Source organism: Podarcis filfolensis (assembly GCF_964270895.1).
Source record: "Podarcis filfolensis genome assembly, chromosome: 14".
Lineage (NCBI taxonomy): Eukaryota > Metazoa > Chordata > Lepidosauria > Squamata > Lacertidae > Podarcis > Podarcis filfolensis.
This window is the reverse complement of record NC_139616.1, coordinates 29,785,737-29,810,954: the sequence shown is the minus strand read 5'-3', so window position 1 is coordinate 29,810,954 and position 25,218 is coordinate 29,785,737. Positions and strand designations below refer to the sequence as shown.

General features: G+C 48.3%; 1 protein-coding gene across 9 annotated transcripts in view; it reads left to right on the top strand.

The window, feature by feature from the left end:
* The window catches only part of TSC2 (TSC complex subunit 2), a 46,937-nt gene extending 21,719 nt beyond the window's left edge, over window positions 1-25,218 (top strand). For 3 of the 9 annotated variants that reach the window (XM_083584729.1, XM_083584735.1, XM_083584736.1), the window contains 18 exons: window positions 312-406; window positions 2,252-2,383; window positions 3,764-3,928; window positions 4,587-4,739; window positions 5,448-5,557; window positions 7,108-7,323; window positions 9,167-9,382; window positions 12,942-13,010; window positions 14,907-15,067; window positions 17,340-17,842; window positions 18,497-18,572; window positions 18,759-18,845; window positions 19,734-19,920; window positions 20,463-20,602; window positions 21,285-21,363; window positions 21,840-21,931; window positions 22,272-22,370; window positions 23,639-25,218. In XM_083584729.1, coding sequence (XP_083440855.1) covers window positions 312-406; window positions 2,252-2,383; window positions 3,764-3,928; window positions 4,587-4,739; window positions 5,448-5,557; window positions 7,108-7,323; window positions 9,167-9,382; window positions 12,942-13,010; window positions 14,907-15,067; window positions 17,340-17,842; window positions 18,497-18,572; window positions 18,759-18,845; window positions 19,734-19,920; window positions 20,463-20,602; window positions 21,285-21,363; window positions 21,840-21,931; window positions 22,272-22,370; window positions 23,639-23,803 — 2,745 coding nt within the window. In that variant the 3' untranslated portion in view covers window positions 23,804-25,218. The remainder of the gene's footprint in view (window positions 1-311; window positions 407-2,251; window positions 2,384-3,763; window positions 3,929-4,586; window positions 4,740-5,447; window positions 5,558-7,107; window positions 7,324-9,166; window positions 9,383-12,941; window positions 13,011-14,906; window positions 15,068-17,339; window positions 17,843-18,496; window positions 18,573-18,758; window positions 18,846-19,733; window positions 19,921-20,462; window positions 20,603-21,284; window positions 21,364-21,839; window positions 21,932-22,271; window positions 22,371-23,638) is intronic. The other 6 variants (XM_083584730.1, XM_083584737.1, XM_083584733.1 and 3 more) reach the window with 5 other exon arrangements.

Sequence of the window (25,218 nt, the reverse complement as noted above, 5' to 3'; positions counted from 1 at the left end):
CCCTAAACCATTCTTAACCTGAGACACACTTTCGCTCATAGGGCCTCCCGCTGCTGGTGCACCGCTGGTGAGCGATTTCCATTCTCATCCTGTGGCAAAATTTGCAACCCGGAGTAACTACTTTTGGGTTAGCAGAGTTTGTAACCCGAAGTGTTGGTAACCCAAAGTGTTGGTAACCCGAGGTACCACTGTATTTTGTTTTAATTTGTGTAAGCTGTCTTGAGTCCTTCTCTGGGGAAAAGGCAGGATATGAATGTAAATATAATAATAATAGCAACTTTCAACTCTTCTTCGTATTCTCTTTATGTCAGGGTTTGCGATCAAATGTCCTCCTCTCCTTTGATGACACACCAGAGAAAGACAGCTTCCGGGCTCGTAGCACCAGCTTGAATGAGAGACCGAAGAGGTAGGTTGTTCCCCGAAGGTCCACTTCTTTTTACAGCACTTTGAAGTGCTCTTTGTTAAAAACACCGATTTGTTGCCTTCTGGGGGCTGCTACAACTTTTCTGATGGGTCAGGTTTTATGCCAATGAAGCTACCTGATTTTGTTCTGATGATGGTCCATGCCCTTGCAGCTGAAAGCTGTCCCACCTCGACTCACTGCTCAGTCCAGTTTGAAGTATTTTGCCTCCTCTCATCCTGCAATGCAGTGCTGGAAGACCTCTAGCCCTCCGACTGTCACTGGACTCCAACTCCCATCACCCCCTGCCAGCATAGCCAAGTGTCAGGGATGATGGGTCTTGTTGTTCAACAGTAGCTGGACGTTCCCTACCCCTGCTGTAATGATCAGGTTGCAGCCCATTTAGCTGGTGGTTACACTGGAACATTTTGTAAGCTTTTCAGCACCAGACTAGAAGCTTCTTCACCCCCAATCTGGAGAGAGAGGAAAAACTCTGCAAAAGCATTATGATTTGTTCAGAGAGAACTATGGTCAATTGAAAGCATTGAAGCTGCTTTCAGTGGGTTTTTGAAAAAACTGCGGGTAGCATTTCTGCTTTGGCTGACTTTGCATCTGGGAAAAGCAATCCTAGCCCTGCATTCACTGTCCATGCAGCAGTCTTTGGGTTAGGGATTCAGAGTTGGTTTGACCCTGAATGTCACTGGTTGGGAATCACAACCAACTGCAATCACATCCTGCTTATTGGCTTCCCGTTGGAGCATCTAGCTGGCTGCTGTAAGAACTAGTTGCTGGACTAGAAGGGCCACCTTTGGGCCAATTCAGCAGGACTTTTCTGATGTTCTTGTGTTCAGAACTTGCTAGTGGTACTGGTGTATTCCATAGCAATTGCCATTGCAGTATCCTGACCTGGCTGCATCATTAGTCCAGACTGGTGGTGTCTTTTTGGTCTTCATGTCATGGATACAACATTACTGCATTAGTGCTGGGTCCGTCCACACGTCCTTCCCGTTTATTACCGGTAGTTGTTCTGCAGCGTTTCTCCCAACATTACCAGAGGGTACCCTCACACTGTAGCGCAGCGAAAAATAAATTGGAACATTTGTGGTATGAAAAGCTACAGGGTGTTCTTTGAGCAGGAGATACACCCTCCCTATGTTATCAATTTTTTTGAGTCATTCAGGCAGCGGTTTCACCCTCAAACCTTAGTGATAATGTTGCAGTGAGATGCAGCAGCATAAATGTAGCCAGGCATTGCCCTGAGGGAACTTGCTCACTCCATAGGTACATTTTGTTTTGCTGGAGACACTTCACAGAAGGAAAAATAACAGAAGCTGTTGCCACTTGCGCTTTATGCTGCCCTCACCCCAGGAATCTGCTTTAGACCTTGATGTTGGGGCTGATGATTCCATAGTCTTCTGTCTTGTCATTTAATTGGGTTTGGGTTTTGTGAACTGTGCCTCTAAGCTAACGCATATTGCACATTCCCTACCCACTGTACAGGCCCACTTTTATTATTTTTGCTCAGGGCTCCATAGTATTCCAATTGCCACTTTTATTTTGTAACATTTATCAATCTGGGGTAGAATGGGGGAGATGTCGGCTGTCTTTCTGTTGTCTTTTTTCATTTTTGAAATGTTTGTTTATGCTTTTTGAGTTTTGCTTATTGTGTTTAATTCCCCCCTCCCTCCTTTTTTTGGCATCCTGTTTTTTTGTTTTTATTTTTACATCACCTTCCGGGACTTTTGTGGCCTTCCAACCTCCATCCTTCCACTGATTTTCCTCCTGTGCAAAATCACACCTCCTTTACGTGGGGTCTTGGTGGTGGTGCCGCTGCCTGTTCTTCACCCCTAGTAGCTTTAAGATAGCCAAAAATGCCAGGCAAAGCTTGAATAATTCTCCTCCAGTGAAAGAGCTGAAAGAACCCTCTGGTGTCGATGCCTTCCGGTCCCGCAGCATCAGTGTCTCTGATCATGCAGCCCACAGGTAGTGATTCTTGGAGAGCCACCTGGGCTCGCGGCCACATTATTTGCTATGATGGGGAGGGTGGCAGATGGAACAGAGGGGATTTGCATGCTGGGGTTCGTGCATGATTTCCTTAGAACTGAGCCCTACCCAACAAGGTTTGCTATGCAAGTTCTTTCTTCTGTTTGCCTGTTTTAAGGTTGAAAAGGACACACAATTTAACGCTGCTGCAAATGTTGGTTTAGTTGCGAGACTCCCATTCATAAAGATGTGAGAGGGGACAGCTGGTTTTGGCTGGGCTTGACCTTTCCCCCCAAATGGTGGTTGTTCCAAAGGCAACTTCTTGAATTAAAAAAATTAATTAAAAGTGCTGCATTTTATAGGGCAGCTGTCACAAGACTATTTAGCCGTGGGATGGAATAGAAGGTAACTTTACCATGTGGCACAAGAGACCACTTGGTATAAAGTTTTGATAAGCTGGTGATCAGATCTGTTCTGTGTTGTCCCGTTATTTTGTACAACACAATGTGTTGCTTAAATTTTTAGAGGGATAGCCCTTGGGTTTGTCTCCTGTAGCAAAAATGACAAAAGTGTCTTGTGACACCTTTTAAAGATGGACAAATTTATTATGCTATAATAGCTTTCATGGACTCAAGCCACGGAATGCTGTGTCTTAATGACGTGACCTTGAGTCCATGAAGTCTTTTGCCATCATATATTTTTTAGTCTTTGAGGTGCCACAAGGGGCTCCTTGTTTTTCAGGTACCCTTCACTTTGGGGGCTTCTGATTTCTTTAGTCCTCCTGCTATCCCATGCTTAGATTCATAGAAAGTATAAAAAGGAATGTCAGTTTATAACAGTAATGACCTGGCACAATCCTAACCATGTCTACTCAGAAGTAAGTCCTACTGAATGAAGCGGGGCTTACTCCAAAATTTGCAGGATTAGAATCACAGCCTTAACGAGCTCTTAAGCCCCCACAGTCAGCAACTGTGTCTCTTGGAGGGCTGCTTCAAAATGGAATCCAAGTCTGTGACTACCTAGCCTGATAAGTGACCTGCTAGTAGGTCCTGTTGCCACAGACACCATACAGCTACAACCCCCCCCCCCAGCAATTGAGGGGTCAGGCAAGCCTACTCCAAGCAGATGAAATAGCCCCTCTTTAGTTACTTTCCCTCCTAGATTTTAAGAAGACACATAGGCTCTCATGATCCCATATTTCAGGTCACTCCTTTGTGGAGCCACATTCCAAAGTTTGATATCCATAAAAAAACTGCTAAGCTTGTATATGTGTGTCCCACCCCCCTGCCTCCCAGCTTGCTGCATGCTGTAGAGATTGTGAGACAACTGGTTTTCCTTGTCCATTGTGCTTTGGCAAACATCCAACCCACCTTTTTCCAGCCGGCTGCAGACCTCCATCACCAGTTCCAGCCTGGGATCTGCTGACGAGAACTCTATGGCTCAAGCGGACGACAGCCTGAAAAATCTCCACTTGGAGCTGACGGAGACCTGTCTCGACATGATGGCTCGATACGTCTTCTCAAACTTCACAGCTGTGCCCAAAAGGTTTCAGTTCTTACTCGAAGCCTGAGTCCCCAGCCCTCTTTCAGGGATGGCTATTGTTGGTTTTATATGCCAACTGCTTTGGCTCATTATTTGCTTCTCAAAATGTGATACGCCCTTTCCTTATTGTGAAATATTATGCCCCTTATAATGAAGTATGAACTGGATCTTCGTCACCTTTCTGCATCCTGGTGCTGCTTTGGGCTATCTCCCAATAGGCCCCAGCCAGTGTCGCCAGTGGTCAGGACTGATGGGATTTGTATTCCATCTAGAGGGCACCAAGTTGGCTAACCCTGGCTTAGATGGCCTTAAAAGGACTGGATGTGGGAACCAGTGAATTTGTCTTATTTGCCATGATAGCTATGTGGAGTCCCCATGATCAGAAGGAATGTCTCTCCGGTGGTGGGGAATGTCCTGTTTTGTGGGCAGAGAATGCTTTTACCTGATGGACCTTTGGCCAGATTCATCAAGGCGGCTCTTCAGTTCCTTCATTTCAGCCTGACGCCTGTCAGATGTTTTGTTGGACTACAGCTCCCAGGAGCCCCAGCCAGCACCGCCGTATGATGCTGGAGCTGATGGGAGTATGGCTATATTGGCTGGGGATGATGGGAGTTGTAGCAGCTGCTTTAATTCATTGCCCATGTCTTCCCGATGCTTCCAGGTCTCCGGTGGGAGAGTTTCTCCTCGCTGGAGGGAGGACCAAGACGTGGCTGGTGGGCAACAAGCTGGTGACAATCACAACAAGCGTCGGGACGGGAACCAGGTCTCTCCTGGGCCTTGACTTGTCAGAGACACAGAACAGCACAGAGGCAAGGTAAGCCCTGATGCACCTCTCACCCCCCTTTTAAAAATAATACTAATACTAAGCAAAGGAGACTGGGGAAATGACGCTGGGCACTCTTAAAACTCCAGGGGTTGAGGGTAGGGAAGAAGGGACAAATAACTATTGTGGGGTGATGTCACAGAGTTTTTAATATGGTGGATGTAGAAATGGGAGGAAAGGGCCCTTTTGCACAAAGAGCCTGGCCTCAAAATCTGTCTGGGGCTGGGAGGCCACTTGATCACCCTTCTCCTCCTTCTGCCACAAGAGGATGCTCCCTTATGCTGTTTTACACAGGAAGAGAGGAAGCTGACTTTTACTGAGTCAGACCATTGGTCCATCTAGCTCAGTACTGTCTACACTGATTGGCAGGGGCTCTCCAGGGTTTCAGGCAGGAGGCATTCTCAGCCCTACCTGGAGATACAGGGGCTGGAGCTTGGGACCTTCTGCATGGAAGGCAGGTGCTCATCCCTTTGTGCTGTGGCCCTTCCCCATCTACCCCAGTTGATAGCAGCGCTGGAGGGTCTTGGCCTTTCCCAGTCTCCTGGTCCCCTTAACTGGAGATGGTGGTACGCCTACTGGGCCTTCTGCTTGCAGAGCAGGTGTTCTGCCACTGAACCATGGCCCCTCCCCACAAGATCTACCAGCGGAGACAAATTAATTCCTTTGCGGACTGACGACATTCCTGCTTTGGATTCCTAGCTCAGACCACACCTTGCAAGTGAGGCAGACCAAAGAAGCTCCAGCCAAGCTTGAGTCCCAGGCTGGCCCACAAGTGGTTCGAACCCGCAACCGTGTTAGGTCGATGTCTGGTAAGGAGCCTCCCCTGATTTTTATGTATGGAAGATTCAGGTGTTTAGAGCCATAAGGCTTGCTTATATTGTTTGTTCAGGATCAGGCCTAGCTACTGCAGAGTAGATACTTCTGAGACAAACGGGGTTTGAGAACATAAGAGGAGCAGCCTTTTGAATCAGGTCCAAAGGGGCCCATCTATCCCAGCATCCTGTTCTCACAGTGGCCAGCCAGATGCACCAGTGGGAAGCCAGCAAGCAGCAGATACATTTTCCTCACTTGTGATTCCTCGAGGGATAATGCGCCAATATTTCAGTGGCAGCTGGTTGGCTTCCTGATTGTAGAAGCTAAATTGATGGTGCTCTGAAGGATATGCATATGCCCCCAATTCACACACTGTATGCCAGAGCGGTGTGCAGCAATATAGAAAAAGGTGCCATGGAATATTGACCTGCTGATCCCTGGTAAATGCATCCATAGCCTTCAGCTGATTATCCAGCACTTGCAGGCTGGAGCTGGTAGGAGTTGTTTTCTAAAATGGTGGTAGGAGTTGCATTCTAAAATGGTGCTGACTGGGGGAGGGGCTGATGGGAGTCGTAGTCCCAAACATCTGAAGGGCACCCGGTTAGCAAAGTTTGGCTTATTGTGACTGTTCGGCCCAGCAGTTCTCCCTCTTAGAATAACTGGAGTTCTGTCCTTATAAGCAACTTCTAAGTCCTACCTACATGTTTCCAGTTTCTGGGGCTTCTCTGAATTCCTCTTTTCCTTGTTTGCTAGACAGTGGCCCAGGCTTGGCCTGGTTACTTGGGGGCTAATGGACCAGGGGCTTGATGTCATTTTCTTGTGCTTGAATCCTGCTTGCAGGTTTCCCACGGGAATCTGGTTGGCCACTGTGAGAACGCGATGCTGGGCCATGGGCGTGACTCAGCCGGCTCTTCTTAGGTTCTCAGTGCTTAGTCAATAGAAACTGGTTTGGGAGAGGTGCATCTTAGTTTAGCCTCTACCCAGCAGGAGACGGATTCTGACCTCAGTGGAGCCCACCACAATCTCCATACAGCTGCCTGTCGAACAAGTGTTAAGGAGAATTCACAGGTGTGCAGACGATTCCCCCCCCCCCGCTTTGCCCAATAAAAGACATCACCTGAACTACTTTAGGGTCTGTCTCTGCCTTCTGATTCACACTGGTGATTGCTTGCCCTGATAATAATAGCTTTGGATATGAGAGGATCCCCCAGGCAGAGGATCTTTGCACTGCTAGATCAATACTAGATCAATACAGCCCTAGAGTGGGATTAACAGTCACTGGAAGCCCCAGGAGGGGAGGGCGCTCTTGTGTTCATATCTGCCTTGTAGGCTTTTGTTTGGGCACTGTGAGTACAGGAGGCTGCACTAGATGGGCCACTGGCCTCATCCAGCAGGCGCTTCTTATATTCCTAAGCACACACAGTTCAACTCCGTTTCTTCTCAATAGCTGCCTATGTTTTTTGTATTGTCTTTGAACCAATATGCAGCCCTTCTGCAAAATCCTCCTAACCTCTCTGCTTCCTCCGAATGCCCTTTTGCCATCCAGGTGGCCATGCCTTGCGGGTTGGGGCATTAGACACCTCCACCTCCCATTTCCCAGCCACCCCGATGCCTCAAGGATTTCAGAGCTCTCCTGCTCCTACTGCTGCTCGAGCGGAAAAGGCTGTTCCTGGGCCTCTACAGAAGGAAAAGGCCAACTTGGCTGCGTACGTCCCCCTGCTAACACAAGGCTGGGCGGAGATACTGGTGCGGAGACCGACAGGTAGGCCAGGTGAAATGTATGCCTTCACAAATATGGCATGTGTTGGTGCACATGTTTCCATGTTGCTGAGTGTAAAGGGCTTAGGTAAAGGGACCCATGACCATTAGGTCCAGTCGTGGCCGACTCTGGGGTGGTGGCGCTCATCTAGCTTCATTTCCCAAGGGAGCCGGTGTACAGTTTCCGGGTCATGTGGCCAGCATGACTAAGCTGCTTCTGGCAAACCAGAGCAGCGCACAGAAACGCAGTTTACCTTCCCGCCGGAGCAGTACCTATTTATCTACTTGCACTTTGACGTGCTTTCAAACTGCTAGGTTGGCAGGAGCAGGGACCGAGCAACGGGAGCTCACCCCATAACGGGGATTCAAACCGCCGACCTTCTGATCAGCAAGTCCTAGGCTCTGTGGTTTAACCCACAGCACCACCCGCGGCTTAATCAGTGCCTTATCCTAGAATCATAGGAATGATGTAACACTGTGTGTTATTATAGGAGTTTTTCAGGAATGTGTCCTAGTTGCAGCCCCTTGTTTATGTTGTGACATGGACAAGCAATGATGTTCCATCAGCCTGGTGCGAAGTGTTTTGTTGTAATGCTAAAAAGCAATTAGCGCTTGGAGAGAGCACTTATCATGCCTTGTGGCTTTGGTGTAGGGGACCTCCAGCGTTCCGTGAAAACTTACCAGGTATTCCCCAACATGAAGCTCAGTTAACGGTGCACAAAGTCCTGTGAAAAGCAACTTGCCCATTGCTATCTGTTTCCCCCCTGCTCTATATGTAGCTGCAGGGAAGTGTGGCACGAGGGGCTGGGGCTGGAGTTCAGTGGTAGAGTACGTGCCAGGCATGCAAACGGCTCCAGGTTTCATCCCCAGCATTCCCTGATCAGAAGCAAGTGACAGAAAAGCCACAGCACAGAGCAGGAGGGGCCCACAGGCTGACCTGGCAAAAGGCAGCTTCTTGTGTTTTTATGTGATTCTTTTAGGGCTGTGCATGGCACCCTCAATCCAGTCTGGGACTCTGAATCAGCCCTGATCTGACTCTGGACAGTCTGGGACCAACCTGGACCAGGGGCCTGAATTGATTTGGGGTGGGGGCGGTCAGCCCTAGCATTTAATTAAGGTTTTAAACATGCTGTTGGGAAGGGAACATGTTGATCAGTGGAAAGGTCAATCCTGCTGGAATCACCAGCACCTTTCCTGCAGGCTGGGTGAAGCAGATCCTGCAGATGCTGCCTGCCTCCCCTCAGCCCCAGGCGATCCGGAGCTCTCTTGGCCTCATTGGGGCAAAGCCTGGGTCAGCCCAGTTTGGGTCCAGGCATTACAGTGGTACCTCATGTTACATACACTTCAGGTTACATACGCTTCAGGTTACAGACTCCACTAACCCAGAAATAGTACCTCAGGTTAAGAACTTTGCTTCAGGATGAGAACAGAAATCGTGCTCCGGCGGTGCAGCAGCAGCAGGCGGCCCCATTAGCTAAAGTGGTGCTTCAGGTTAAGAACAGTTTCAGATTAAGAACAGACCTCCGGAACGAATTAAGTACTTAACCCAAGGTACCACTGTATTTGAATCTGGTGCACAGCCCCAGTGTCTTCTAGGCAGAGCTCTCCATTCACCTAGGAGGCCAGTGCTGGATGTTTGAGATGTGTTCAACCTGGAATGAGACCCTGAATCCCCTGCAGGACATTTACGAAAGAGGGAAACAAGACTGGGGTCATTAACAGGGATGGGATTTTATTTTATTTTTAATGGGGAAGATTCCCCCCGCTCCAGGCAAAGCTGTGCAAAGGATGGCTTCTCAGTGGCATGTTCTGCTTTGTTCTGCATCTTCACCTTCCCACCACTCCAGGTAACACGAGCTGGCTGATGAGCCTGGAGAACTCCCTGAGCCCGTTTTCCTCGGATATCAACAGCATGCCCCTGCAGGAGCTCTCCAATGCTCTCATGGCGGCCGAGCGCTTCAAGGAGCACCGCGACCCCACCCTGTACAAGTCCCTCTCGGTCCCTTCCTCCACCTTGCCAACGGGGACTGCCAAGCCGTACTTTCTGCAGCGCTCAAACACAGGTGAGGCAGCTCAGTGGCTGGCCCAGGAGAGAGGGTGCGAGGATGAGACAATAGCTAGTCATTCCCAGCCAAAGTGCTTCATGGCAGAGCCACTCTGCTTTAGGAGAACAGGAGGCGCACACGATTCACCTTCCTAAAAGGAAGTCTTTAATCTAGCCTGAAGCCCAGCCACTGTTACAGCAGGCCATGTGTGGGGCTAGCAGGGGCTGATGGGAAGTGTAGTCCAAAACAGTTGGATTGCTCCAGGTTCGGGAAAGCTGCCTTAATCAATTAGGGATAATTCCATAGAAGTTAGATCATGCTTCTTGAATAAATTATGCTGCCTTGGACCACTTGAGCCACATTCACACCATTCATGGAAAGCAGTATGGGGTAAGGTAAAGGACCCCCTGGATCAGGGGTCTGCAACCTTTAAGACAAAAAGAGCCACTTGGACCCGCTTCCGAAGAAAAAACAACTGGGAGCCGCAAAACCGGGAAGGTGACGTCGGGACGGTGCGTGACTAACGCACGCACTGCCCCCATGCAACGTCACAGCCAGTACAGCGCCCGCCACAGTGGGGAGTGTCGGGGCGCGACAATGCGCCTCCTCCCCTCGCTAGTATCCGCCCCGGAGCCGCGGCAAAGGTGTAAAAGAGCCACATGCGGCTCCGGAGCCGTGGGTTGCAGACCCCTGCCCTGGATGGTTAAGTCCAGTCAAAGGCAACTATGGGGTGCGGCAGTCATCTCGCTTTCAGGCCGTGGGAGACGGTGTTTGTCCACAGCTTTCCGAGTCTTGTGGCCAGAATGACTAAACCGCTTCTGGCACAATGGAACACCGTGACGGAAGCCAGAGGATTCTTTGAGGGAATGACTTTTTAAAAAGTGGTATTACATTTCTTTTAATGCATGCTGTGAATGTGGTCTTGCTGAAGAAATGCAGAATAGGAACATAAATCCTTAGGGTTGTATCCAATGTTATCCCTATGTGGATTAGACCTATTGAAATTCATCGGCATGACTAAAGTCGGGTTGCCATACATCTGGATTCTCCTGGATCCCCACCCCCCAAAAAAAGCTCAGCAGCTTTCCCTAAAAAAGCCTTTTGTGTCTGGATTTTTACTTCTTGAAATATGGCAAACCTAGACTAAAGATTTGTAAATTTCAATGGGTCTGTTCTGAATAACAGTTGGATACAACTCTGAATAATCCATTTTACTTATGTGTGTATAATTCAGTCATAGAAAGAAGCACACTGCTCATTCCACTAAACACAGCAGAATCTGTGCTTCTGCTGAGCCAGCCTGAGCCAAAGAGTGTTTTGATCAATGCATGCTTCACTCATGAGTCTAGGTCTCCTTCCAGAAGTTGTCAGGGCAGACTGGGTGGAGGACTTCTCTGTTAAAGCTCCCTTGTTCTGAAACAATGGTCTGCAGCAAGAAGGGGGGTTGGAGAATTCCCTTACTGCTCAGGTCTGTGTTTATTTCAAACACCAATGTTCTGTGTCAGAGTAGCTCAGATTCTGTAACCTGGCTAAATTATGCAAATTAGTATGCATGGTTTTCTTTTTCTTTTTGCATAATTTTTTCTGTGATCTTTTTGTGTGCGTAATTTTGTTTCTGCTCATCATGGGGAGAAAGGCACAGATCTGCGCAAGAGCCCTGATAAAACTGGGAATGTTTCCTGCAGTTGCTCTGACTTCAGCCATTGCCCCCACAAGCACAATATTTACACAACCACAGGGACTAGAATCTTGTTTCTTTTTATCCTGCAGGCAGCTGCATATCCCACATCTTTTCCACTCTCCTTTGGAATTGCAGCATTGCGCACAGCTCTGCTGCAACCCCGCCCACACGAACAGTGTCCCGCCTACTCACCTTCCAGCCCCCCCCCCCCCGTTTCTGAGATTTAACCTGTTGCTACCCACTCACTTTCTAGCTAATCTGAATAGCCCCGATGACAGTAAATGAGGCTGCTGGTGGGTTTGTTTCTGTTTTTAGATGGAAATATAGTTAATGCCCAGATTCTAAATATTGTGCACTGTACCACACACTCTTGGCCAACCTGGAAGGCATCAGGTTGGGGAAAACTGCTCTCCCAAATTTTACACCTGTGCAGGACAGATCTCAAGAACAGAGAACATGCATGTCTCCTGGCATTAAACATTGGAATCAATGGCCATGACTCCTGTTGGTAAATTCATTTCAGGGGGTCTACTCTGAGTAGGACTTAGTTGGAGACAACTCTAAATTCAGGTGAATTTATTATTTCGGTCACAGACCAGTTTAAATTCAAGTGTAATTGACAGCATCTAAAGTGCGGTGTAAAAAAAAAAAAAAGTAGTAGTGTTCAGATGCCCATTTACCAGGAAATTTTAAGATGCAAGAACCTGGGAGCTGGGAGCTTTTCTTTTTCCTGGTGCTTTAAGGCTGAACCGCTGTAGTGATGGAAGTGCTGGTGCTTTCCCCACCTCTTTGGGTTGTGTTTTAGTTTAGGGAAAGGGAGGGTTTGGGGGATAAGTGACTAATCTCATATCTCCTTTTCCTGACTTCCTGAACCATACCTACTTGCATAAGCCGCCTCTTCTTAACCATTCCATTGTCCAGTATTCAGTGTGGGTATCTGGATGTTTCTCCCTCCCTTCTCTCATTGACTGATTTACAAAGCCCAGAACAACTTGGTTCCAGGGTGCCTCAGGGACCTCCTGATCCCTTCCAACCCAGCTCAATCACTGAGATCAATGCAGGAGCATCACTGGCCATTTCCCAAGCTGGGGAAGCTCATTTGACAAGGAACTGAACCTTTCGTGCCATTGACCCAGTATTGTGCCTGTGGAGACTGTTCCAGCCTTTAAACACCTGCTGAAAACTTCCCCATTTTGCCAGGCCTTATTTGGGCAGTTAAGAATACATCTTTCCACAATAGTTAGCTGATTTCTTATTTTAACACACACACGGTTTTATGTGCATTTGCTGTACGTTGCTCTGGTTTTTGTTTTATGAATTAGCGGTATATAAATATTTGTCTGAATAAAAATAATAATGCAGGGCAAAGTCCACTGTCAAGTTCTCTGCAAGCCCTTTTGAAGTTCTTGCTCTTTTCATTGAGAATTGCGAAGGAGGACCATCTGCTGCATTGCACCATGTTGGATGGCTCCATCCTCGTTTGGGGCAGGGGTAGGAGGAGGAAACTCTCCCTGTAACACAGCCTTTGGCAATATGGTGCCCACCAGATGTTTGGGACTATAACTCCCATCATTCCCAGCCACCATGGCTGATGAGTATTCTGGTCTAAAATGGCTGGTTAATAAATTAAAATCATCACCATCATCCCAAGCTATGTTGCAGGGGTCCTCAGCCCCCAAAGGCTCAGCCTTGGCTACACCTCTTCTAAGTGCTCTCACACTTCCCTACCCTGTTATTTTCTCCCATGTATTTTGTTGAAGCTGACTCTCTTTCTGATTATGTGTTAAAACTCGGTGCTTTAATTTTATTTATTTATTTTCTCCATAGAGTCTCTTCCTCTCTCTCTTCCTCTCCTTCCTTTTTGATGTCATTCCTCCCTTGGTTTTCCCTTCACAGTGGCCTCTTTCTCTTCCATGTACCTGACCAGTTCTCAAGAAAAGTTGCACAGGAGCATTTCCTGGGCAGGTATACTTGCATATCTTTAAAGGAGGTTTATTAAAAATAATAATAATAAAAAGAAAAGCAAGAAGGAGGAGGGAGGGGGAGCAAGGATTGACATAAAAAGAAACAAGCACTGTGATTCATAGAGGCTGCCTTTCCTCGTGCTTCCATCCACTCCTTCCATGTTTTATGTCTGTCCCTGATCTCATTGCACTCCAGGGATGGAAATTCCAGTGGGCATAAACAAGTCCAAGCCAGACATGGCCTCGGTTGGTCCATGAAAGCTCCATAATGCCTTGGTTTTGGGGTGGGTGGGGAAGCTCTTTATAGGCAGGCCACCAAACTGTAGGGCAGGGCTGCCCAATGTGGTTGCCCATCAAATGGTGTTGGACTTCCATCTCCTACCAGCCCCAGCCAACGTCACCAACAGCTGGGGGTTATTATACCTTTATCCTGGCCTTTGGCACCTGAGATGTTTGTTTACAGGGCCCATCCTATTCCTGTGGTTGTGATCTGTTTTAACTGTTTCAGATTTTAAATTGTTGTGACCCACGCTGGGACCTGCTGGTGAAATATTATTATTATTATTATTATTATTATTATTATTATTATTAGTTGCATTCTAACATCTGGAGTGGACCACATTGGCTATCTCTGCTATAGAACACAGAAAGAAGGAAAGTTGCAATTCGGGTGCAGCTTAGAAACAGGAAAAACTGAAACTGCCAATGTTTCTCTACCCCTGCCTTTTGTTCAGTTTTGAGTCTTCCATTTCCACCTCCTAACTCTTTTGTGTGTTGACCCTGCAACCCAGCCACAGATAATAAGTCTATCAATCAAAATTCTATCTGAATTAAGGCAAGGAGGTTAAGAAATCTTTCAGGGGGTCTGTCTTTCTGTTGCCTACTCACGCGAAGGCTGCAATCTAGACTTTAGCCTTTGCCAGTCTTGTGCTCCTCAGATGTTTTGGGATTATTAACGCCTAACAGCCCCAGCCAGGATAGCCAAGCTCGCTGGGGCTGATGGGAGCTGTAGCCTGAAGCAGCAGCAGCAACATCAACAGTTACATTTATATATTACCTTTATCTTCCAAGGATCTCAAAGTGGTGTACATGGTTCTCCTCTACCCCATTTCATTCTCACAACAACCCTGTGAGGTAGGTTAGGCTAAGAGATGATGACTGGCCCAAGGTCACCCAGGGAGCTTCATGGCTGAGTGGGGATTTGAACCTTGATGTCTTCAGTCAAAGTCTCAACATTCTAACCAGTACACCACACATCTGGAGGGTACCAGGTTAGCAAAAGCTGCAGTCTAGAAATCCTTTTGGTTCTACGGTGAACAGAAGCAGAAGCACAAAGCTAATCAATGCTGTTTTCGTGCAATGTACAGAACATTATCCAACCCTCGCTTAAAAAAAACAACCACTCAAGTAAAATTCTGATGTGGCATTGCTGCAGGTCACCATTGATTGCTGTGTTTGAAGAGATGCTGTTAAAATGTCCACAGGATCAGGCAGGTGCCTCTCACTTTGAATGAACCTCGCTTTGAACGAATCTTAAAAACATTGGTTAAAAAACGGCAGCCATTTCACTCTGAAGCATTAGAGGAAACTGGGCAGGGGTCTTCTGGCTTGGACAGTTTAGCAGATCAGCACGTTTGTTTGAGGGGTGTGTGTGTTTTGTGTGTGTTTACAGCTAACTCTTGAATTTCTGCTTTGAAATAACTTTTTTTTATCTTGCAAGCTGCAATCAATATCCCCCCCCAAGCTGCTGCAGTGGTGGTCTTGTCTTTTCTTGCTGGTTTTGTTAATTTCATTTGTGTGCCGAAAACTATGTATTTTTTAAGTTTGTTTTTTGGGTGTGTGTGCGGGGGAAAACAATCTCTGCATGTGCAATTGGCCTCTATTTATTTCTTGTCAGAATCTGCCGTGGTTCTGGAAGAAGGAAGCCCACCGGAGACGGATTTAAAAGATGCAGAGTCTCGCCTGGAATCTCAAGAGATTGAAGACTTTGAAGCTGTGTGTCCGGAGCAAGGCCTAAGCGAGGAGAAGGTGGTCAAATGCCCCGGGACGTATAGTCGGGTCAGTAAGCTCCCTTGCTTGATCTTGAGTTAAACCTGTCAAGGAGAACATAATGAGACATTCTTGAACTTTCTTCAGATAAGTATGCCTTTTGTGAGTGAGTGTGCACACATGCATGGGGTGTAGGTTTAGCTGTTATTGTCAAAGAGGAGTGTAGTTTCCCTGAATCACAGAGTTGGAAGGGATCCCGGTGGTCATCTAGTCCAACCCGCTACAATGCAAAAACCTTTTTGCCTAATGTGGGGCTTGAACTGAGGACCCTGAGCTTAAGAGTTTCAGATTCATATGCAACATTCTTGACCCAACAGGGTCTCCTCCAAGCGGTGTTCATTTCCTTGTTTATTGGACCAAATTCACAGAAAAATCTATGCGGTTTACATAAAAGAATATAGACACACATGTTGACAGAACTTTAAAACACATGTATGGGCTGGCTTGGACTGATGGGCTGTAGCCCAAAGCATGAAGAGGCTTTGGCTGAGGCTGCAGTCGAGCTTTCAGGGAAATTTTGATGCTTCTCTTCATGATCATTATCAGCAGCAGCTTATAGCTGAGAGACTTTGGGGTTATATCCATTGCTGTACAAGTGGAATTCCGTTTGCACAGCAGGACTTCCTCTTATCCTCTCTCCTATTCCCCCGCCCCCAATGCTCCAGAGGGGAAGGCTTTTGCACAGTAACATAGGAAGATGCCTTATACCAAGTCAGACCATTGGTCCATCTAGCTTGGTATTGTCTACACTGACTGGCAGCAGCTCTTCAAGGTTTCAGACTAGGTCCTTGCAGCCCTCCCTAGAGATGCCACTGACGCTTGAACCTGGGACCTTTTGCAGGCAATGTAGATGCTCTGCCACTGAGCCCACAGCCCTTCCATGAGCAGAACAGCATGTTGGTTGCAATCCTGTGATTAGAGCAGGTATGGGGAACCTTGGGCCCTTCTGTGTTGCTAAACTCCCATCAGCCCCATCAGCCAGTGTCCAAGGATGATGGGAGTTGTAGTTCAGCAATACCTGGAGGGCCTATACACCCTACCGGAGTTTAATATTCTCAAACTGTGGAGCCCGGACAAAGTTCAGGAATGGATCCTGGAGAGAGACACTCTGTTAGATATCACAAAAATACAGAACCCAGGGTCCTCCCACTGGTTTCCCCGACTGAAAACAGTCAAAACCTGCGCCAATTATTTGGCGAATATCACCAATCCCACCCTTCGGAGAGCTTTCACCATGGCCCGTTTTCAAACCATTCCTACGGCTTATTTGTCAGGCAGATATGCAAAAATCCCAGTAGAGCAGCGTATATGTCCTTGTTATATGAGAACCAAAGAGGATCTCACACATTACATGTTGTATTGTCCCATCTATTCGGCCTTCAGGGATGCTATGTTACAAACTATTCCCAAATCAATAGCTAACTCTGAGGACCAAGTAAAGTTTTTACTGGTGGACGCTGATCCACGGATTTCTCACGTGGTAGCGGTCTTTGTGGTGAAGGCTATGAAAACTAGGGTATGGTTCCTGGAGGAAATGGTGAGGTTCCTCCCATTGCTCTCCTAACCTGTTGCTGTATCTTCTTTCCTGAATGGCGAGGTTTTTTGGGTAGTTTCCTTGCTGGGACAGCATGGCATGAATTTTAGCTTATTTTTATAATTTTATTGTTCATCTTTTAATAATGTTTTATGGTATTTTGTGTAAAGGCATGGACCTCACAAATCTAATAATAAACTTTAGTGTATTATGATTCATCTATCATCATCTTTCTTACCTGGAGGGCCCAAGGTATTTCTGTATTAGAGCTTGGCAGCTGGTGGCCTTCAGTTGCCAAACCTCCCTCTGTCTTCCTTTTTTTACTGGGCTGCTTGGGAAATGGAAACAGGGTTGAGGGTGGTCATCCCCTCTCCTCTACCCAGGGTGCATTCTTCTCCACATACTTCATGGGATCATCTGGTCCAACCCCATGACATGCAGGAATCTCAGCCGAAGCATCCATGGCAGGTGGCCATCCAACCTCTGCTTGAAAACCTCCAAAGAAGGAGAGTCCACAACCTCCCGAGGGAGACCATTCCAATTTCAAACAGCTCTTGCTGTCAGAACACTTCCTGATGTTTAGCTGGAATCTCCTTTCTTGTAACTTGACTCCTGCAGAAAAGGTCCAGCTTCCCAGTGCCTGCTTGGCCAGATGGGTTGCTGTCAAGGGTCATCTTCTCTCAAGTTATCTTTCAGTGACCACCTCTTCTCCTTCCTTCTCCCCTTCCTCCACCCCTGGCTTTGTAGTCCTCGTCGACATCCAGTCAAGAAGAGAAAGTTCTGAAACCAGATGATTTGGCCCCCATGGGCATCCCCATCGAAAGAGCCCGGAACTTGGAAGACAGCCGTGAGTTTGAGGCACTCTCTTTCCAGCCCTCCCAGCCCCTCAGCAAGTCCAGTTCCTCTCCGGAGCTTCAGACCCTCCAGGAAGTCCTCAAGGACACCGGCAGCGAAGATCCGCCGGGGAAGCTGAGCAGTGACGGGAAGTCCAAGTCTCAGTCGGGACACTTGGAAGGGGAGGCAGCCGGGAGCTGGCTAGGCAGAGGGGAAGATGACCGCCCCCTTGGGGCACCCAGGGTGGGATGCAGTGCCCCTGTCTCTTCTCCACGCTCTCCAACCGGCCACCGCCCCCGAGGGTACACGATCTCTGATTCAGCGCCCTCGAGGAGGGGCAAGAGGATTGAGAGGGACCCCTTCAAGGGCCGCGCAACAGCTTCCAACGCGGAGAAAGTGCCAGGAATCAACCCAAGGTGAGTGAATTGTGCATGTGAAGAGGCTGCATCAGACAAGGGAGCGTTCTTTCATTTTTCTTTCTGACCACATCAAAGACAGATTTGGTGTCCAGATCAGTGCGTCTCAAACATTTTTGGGCTTCCACCTCCTTGGACACATAAACGAAAACCCTAGTGCCCCCTACCCTCAGGGGCATAGTGTGTTGGGGAGGTGAGGCTTAAGGGGCCATGACCCCAGGCATGTTTTTCTAAGGGGGCGTGACCAGGCACCCCCATGATGGGTTCCCTCATCAGAGCCTGGCTCCAGTGCACAAGAGAGCTGCAGAGACTAGCAGCTTCCTTGTGCCCAACACCACCAGCCACAACTCCATTCGCGGGTCAAAGCTGAGCCGGGGACAGAGAGAGGAGAGTGACTGCAAGGTATTAAGCAACCTGCTTCTCAGTGTCCTGGGAGCGTTTGGCTGGCTAGTGTCTGAAGCAGAAGGCTGGCATTGATGGGCCTTTTCACCTGATCCCACCACATCGTGTCTGAATTTGTCCAGTTGCTTTTGGAGGGGCTCACTTGTATACTTGGCTATTGCTGTTTGTAGAGGTGGAGAGTTCTACATGCTAAGATTGACCGAAACCTTTAGAGATAATGGAATTAAATCTATTTTAATGTTTTCTCCTTAGCTTTGTGTTCCTGCAGTTGTATCACTCTCCTTTCTTCGGTGATGAATCCAACAAGCCCCTCCTGTTGCCAAATGAGGTAGGTTTGAGCATGTCATTTAGGTAGGTTTGAGCATGCTCTGTTTGCCAACCCCACGTACCCTCTAACCCCTTTGCTAACCCCCATACCTGGCCAGCCCCTCCTCCCTTTTCATAAAAGATGCCAAGGTGGCTTTGACCATGCTTGCCGTTCTAAAGCTTTCCTCATTTATATTTTTATTCTTAGACGTTTGAGAGATCAGTTCAGCTGCTGGATCAGATCCCCCCCTACGATACCCACAAGATTGCAGTACTATATGTTGGGGAAGGGCAGGTAAGGGCCGTGTGCATCAGCTTCCTGGATTTTTTTTGGCAGAAGGTGCTCAGGGATAAGCTGTTCCCTTCAGGAAACTGTTCCGTTCTGCTGCCTGCGACGTTTGGGGGACCCTGGATGCAAAAGGGCCTTCTCAGTGGCGGCCCCCTCATCTCTGGAATAGCCTCCCCTCTAAGGTGCATCAGGCACTGAAATTGTTAGGAGGTGAAGATGCACCACTTTGCCCAAATCTTTGGGAGGGAGGTGAACATTATTATAAGCCCCTCGGTTTGAAATGTTCCTCTTGCCTCCTTCATTAAATTATTTGACGTTGGTTATTTTAATCATTCTTATGCATATGTGATTTTTGGTTTTATTGTATTCTGCTTTAATCATGTTAGTATCTTTTGCCCTAAGACTATTTGCTGAAGGATGGATTAAAAATACTGCAAAGTCAGATAGTTGTTTATTTCCTTGACATCCGACAGGAGGGCATTCCACAGGGCACCACTACCAAGAAGGCCCTCTGCCTGGTTCCCTGTAACCTCACTTCTTGCAGTGAGAGAACCGCCAGAACCACATTGTAAAATGGCCTCGCAGAGGATCCATTTTGTAGAGGGACAAAAGAAGCTTCCTTACGTGGAGTCAAACCCTTGGTCTGCTTAGCTCAGCATTGCCAATACGGACCCTCCAGGGTTTCAGGTCGGGGTCTTTCCCAGCCCTAACTAGAGTTGCCATTGGGGGATTCAACCTGGGCCAGCCTTCTGCATGCAAAGCAGATGCTCTACCACTGGGCTTTGGCCCTTCCACATCCTAAAAAGGCCCCAGGTTTTTCTCTAGGTAAAATAATGTGGAGCCCTTGAGCCTGTTGTCCACACAGCTGCTCTCGTGGTTTTGTCTCCACCCCAGAGCAATAACGAGCTCGCCATCCTTTCCAACGAGCACGGCTCCTACAGGTACACGGAGTTCCTGACCGGCTTGGGAACGCTCATTGAGCTGAAAGACTGCCAGCCAGACAAGATTTACCTTGGTGGCTTGGATGTGTGCGGGGAGGACGGGCTGTTTACCTACTGCTGGCACGATGACATCATGCAAGGTAGGCCTGAATGAGGGAGTGTCTGTGTGTTGAGGCTGGGTAGCCTTTGTGCCCTTATTCTTTCAGGGATAGTGCTTTCCACTTTGCGGAGGGCTCTCTCAGAACTGGCCCAATGCAATTTGAAACCTAGTTTGTGTGGTGTGTAAGTTGAATGCCTTCCACTATGAAGAATAACGGGCCTGAGGGTGCCTTTAAGGGCAGCAGAGAGGGCAGTTGATGGGTTTGCCCCAGGGGGCAATACTCCCCCCCCCCAAGTCTCCTGTGTAAGCCCCATTGAGGCTTTTTTTAAATTTTCCTTTCAGCATTGCTGCTCATACACTAAACAGACCTTCAACTGGGTGTTTTGGGATTTCAGCTCCCATCAGTTCTATCAGGACAGCTGTGCTCCCTTCTGCCCTGGCTGGGGCTGGTGGGAGTTCTCATCCAAAACATCTGGAGATCACCAGGTCGGGGAAGGCTGGTCTAGCATATGAAACGTTTCCTCCTCTTGTGGCTTGAGACTCCAAACTGCATGTAGCCTTCCTTCCTCCCTCCCTCCTTAGCCATTTTCCACATTGCGACTTTGATGCCCACCAAAGACCTGGACAAATACCGCTGCGACAAGAAACGTCATCTGGGGAACGACTTTGTGTCCATCATTTACAACAATTCAGGGGAAGACTTCAAGCTGGGAACCATCAAGGTAAGGAAATGTGCCTCTGCTGAGCGGCTTGGTCCTGACAGATGGCCAGTTTGGTTCTGGGATGGATTTTTCCGCCTGGAGATCATGTGGGGGGATAGGAGCAAGGTTTTGCTGCAAGAATCACAGCTCTGTGATAAATGCCATGTCTCCTGTTCCCAAACTGAGAGGATCCAGGTGTGCCCCAAGCATTTCCCTTTGCCCTCACGTCCATGAGCCTTGATCTTGGCTTGTGTCTGAGGAAACTGCTCCATTGTTTGGCACCGGACGAGACGGCCAGACTCTTTCTACTTTGTAAACTCCTTCCTTTCCATTCCCAACTGCCAGTCGCTACACATCTCAGTCTTAACTGGGAACATCTGAGAACCTCAGTATCCCTCGACCTGGAAACTAAACTCTGCCTGCAGGCTGTAGGGTTTTCCTCCAGGAATAGCAAAGTGTATTCTGTAATGAGCTTTTCACAGTAAACTGACTTGGGCTGATTAGGGGAATGAAAGCTGTTAAGGCCCAAACCTTTCAGCCTGATGGAACTCAAGACAGGCTTGCTTTGTCCTACCCTTACTAAGGTGGCTGCAAGGGAAGAGAGAGTTCCCATGCCTGTAAGAGACGTCTTAGGCCTGGGCATTGCCCCTGGACCTCGCTGGCTCTCTCCCCGCCATACACCCTAATGTTCTTCCCTCTCCAGGGCCAATTCAACTTTGTGCACGTCATCATCAAGCCTCTGGATTACAACTGTAACCTGCTCACTCTGCAGTGCAGGAAAGGTAGGCCCAGGCCTCTCTCTTCTTTTTACCACCAGAGTTCGTGAAGGGTGTTACCTCCAGAGATTTCCACTGGCCTGGCAATCTCAGAGCCTTGGGAAGGATTTTAGCTTATGTCTTGGATGCGCAGGGGAGGAAACAGGATGTACAATTTCAGAAATAAAATTCTTAATGTTAATTTTAATTTTTTGGCTTTTATTCCTGGACATCTAAAAGCCACGTTTTCAGAGGTGTAGGGAGAAAAAGGTGTAAAGAGACAAGTTTGTAGAAATGATGAATTCTTCAGGGACGCAATCTCTTACCTGACAGAATGCCTGGTTTTAATAATTATTTCAACTGTGTGATGTATTTTATTCTGTTTTATGTATTTTGTTTCCTGCAATGGCTTCGGCTACACAAACAAATAATATTCATACAATTTGTACAGTTATGGACTGAGGATGCTGCAGTCTCCCTCTCTTTCTCTCTCTGGTCTGTAGATATGGAAGGGCTTATCGACACCAGTGTGATGAAGATCGTTTCCGATAAAAACTTGGCTTTTGTCGCCCGCCAGATGGCTCTGCACGCCAACGTGAGTGCTCTTGTGGGAGCTGGTAACAGATCATCTTTCATTTGAACTTGGCAACTCAGCCTTTGGCATCCTGTTGCCCTCCAGCTGCTTTGGGCTACAGATCCCCTTGACCAGAGCCAGCACAGTCGCAGGAAGCCGGGGCTGATGAGAGTCCAAAAGGCCTGGAGGGAATCTGGCTGGCAAAGGTCCTGTCTCTCCAGCCTTGCTGGCTGATGGGAGCCATCTTCCAAAATGGCTTGGAGGGGGCGCCAAGTTGACAACTGACTGCTGCACTTGGATGGCGTCTTAAACCAGCCTGCCTGAGTTGACCTTCCTCTTTGTTTCCCACTGTTTCCCTTAGATGGCTTCTCAGGTCCATCACAGCCGCTCCAACCCCACAGACACGTACCCGTCTAAGTGGATTGCCCGCCTGCGGCACATCAAGAGGCTCCGGCACAGGGTAACACTGCCTTTGCTCTCTCTTAGTGTTTTCCCTCAAGTTTCTTTTTCTTGTGGCATGTGACTCTTTCCCCTCTAACTTTAACGCACACACACCCCATCCCGAATATAGGGGTAATAATCACAGAATTGTAGAGTTGGAAGGGACCCAGGGGTCATCTAGTCTAACCCCCTGCAATGCAGGAAACTTTTTGCCCAACGTGGGGCTCAAACCCCTGACCCTGAGATTAAGACTCTCATGCTCTGTCAACTGAGCTTTCCTAGGAGTTGTTTGGAAAATACCAGCTGGTCTCTTTGTAATAATAATAATAATAATAATAATAATAGGTAAAGGTAAAGGTACCCCTGCCCATACGGGCCAGTCGTGTCCGACTCTAGGGTTGCGTGCTCATCTCGCTCTAGAGGCCGTGAGCCGGCACCATCCGAGGACACTTCCGGGTCACGTGCCCAGCATGACGAAGCTGCTCTGGCGAGCCAGCACCAGCGCAGCACACGGAAACGCCGTTTACCTTCCCGCTATAAAGCGGTACCTATTTATCTACTTGCACTTAGGGGTGCTTTCGAACTGCTAGGTGGGCAGGAGCTGGGACCGGTCGACGGGAGCTCACCCCGCCGCGGGGATTTGAACCGCCGACCATACGATCGGCAAGTCCTAGGCAATGAGGTTTTACCCACAGTGCCACCCGCGTCCCAATAATAATAATAATAATAATAATAATAATAATAATAATAATAATAAATTTTATTTATACCCCGCCCTCCCCAGCCAAGGCCGGGCTCAGGGCGGCTAACAACCAATAATAAAAACAAGTTGAATGAATACAACTTAAAAACAAGATTAAAATACAACATTAAAACATTAAAATGCAGCCTCATCACAGAGGAAAAAGGAAAAAAGAAAGAGGGGGAGAGAATCAAATTGACTCCAAGCCAAAGGCCAGGCGGAACAACTCTGTCTTACAGGCCCTGCGGAAAGAAATCAGATCCTGCAGGGCCCTGGTCTCGTGAGACAGAGCGTTCCACCAGGCCGGAGCCAGTGTTGAAAAAGCCCTGGCTCTGGTTGAGGCTAATCTAACTTCCTTAGTGCCTGGGACATTTAGGGTGTTGCTATTTATGGACCTTAAGGTCCTCCGTGGGGCATACCAGGAGAGGCAGTCCCGTAGGTACGATGGTCTTAGGCCCTGTAAAGACTTCTGAAAGCACTGAAAATAAAAGGGTTGGGTTTTTTTGAAGGACTTGAAATACGTTCTCTACTTTCCCTTCTTTCAGATCAGAGAAGAGACTCAGTACCAGGCTTCTGGTTTCCCCAGCATGCACCCTCCCGCCCCAGCCAAAGCGTCTGCCCACCTTCCTCAGGACCCGGCTCCCACCTACGAAACGGGACAGAGGAAGCGCCTCATCTCCTCGGTGGACGACTTCACGGAGTTTGTGTAGCGTTGGAACGTGTCCTGCATCAACTTGTCCGGTGGGCAAAGCCTTCTTGTTTCCCCCACCCATCCAGCTGCTGCGGAGAGGAGATTCCACGTTGGCGACACTTGGAGACGGGTTTCCCCGATCCAGGACACACCACTGCCGCTCTGGCGGCTCATGCTCCCTTTGAAAGCTGCTGGTCCACAGTCCTGTCAGGCTGCCATTCTCCAGAGAGGACGGTGGAGGTGTCTTGGATTGCCATTGCTGTTGTGCGTTTTTTAAACTAACACTTTGAGGATGCGTTGCTATGAGTGAATGGAGGCAGATCTAAGACACACAAGATGCTCGTTGAAGGGATGGAAGAAAAGGTGTCTCAGTAGCCTGACATGAACTCCCCAGCAACGCCATGAATGTTCCTGGCTGGATGAGTCCCAGGCCCCAGTGTGCATGCGTTTTGCCTCCAGCTCATGGTGAGGAGGCCTGGGGGTTAGTGACTTCGTTTTTCTTTTCCCAGAGGATAATGGCGGTGTGGATTTTGCTGCTGGCGAGTGGTCTTTCCTGAACAGTTGTTCTTTGCAGCAGGTCAAGATGCCAAACACTGAGCTTGTGCACAAACAATTTGGCCATGCCCAGAGTCAAGAGACACTTTGGGCTGGTTTCGCTCTAATCTATTCGCTGCAGAGTTGGGGAGGGAAGAGGAGCACGTTGGCCTTGAAAAAGGAGATCCCTGGCTTTTCCATTTTAAATTGTCCCTTGCTGGAAGAAATTTAACCTCTTCCTTTCCTTTGCTGGGACGAGCTTTTATTGCCATTGAGGCCGTGGGCTGTGTCGGCCTTTGCCAAACTGGCGCCCTCCAGTTGTTTTGGATTGCAACTCCCTCTAGCCCCCCCAGCCAAAGTGTGCTGTGAGTTGTAGTCCAAAACATCTCCAAGGCTTTCTGGTCATTGCTTAGAGGAAGAGCAGCCTTCCCCATCCTGGTGCCCTCTAGATGTGACTGGGAGTACAGTTGGCATGGGCACTGCGGTCGGGCTGATGTTACAGTCCAGCGACACCTGGAAGATGCCAGGTTGAGGAAGTCTGACCTGGGCGCCACTTGATTTGCGGCGGTGCTGCAGTAGAAGAAGCATGGGAGTTTGCCCTGTGGGATGTTCTGCTGACTTTTGCTGCCATCCTTCTGTGGTCGCTGGCGCTCCCTTCAGGACTGCAGGCGGGCTTTCACAGGACTAAACCCAAGGGCCAGCAATGATGTGAGGGTTTGATTTGTAGCTAGTCTTCCTTGGAAATAGCAAATGGTACAGAAGGTAAAGCCTTCCTTTACTGGGATTTTAAAAGGGGGGTCACCTAAAGATGACTGGATGTCACTTTCCTTTGTATCCATCTTGTTTGGCAAATGTCTTACAACACACTTAATGAAATAAAGTGTTTCTTTGACAACCAGA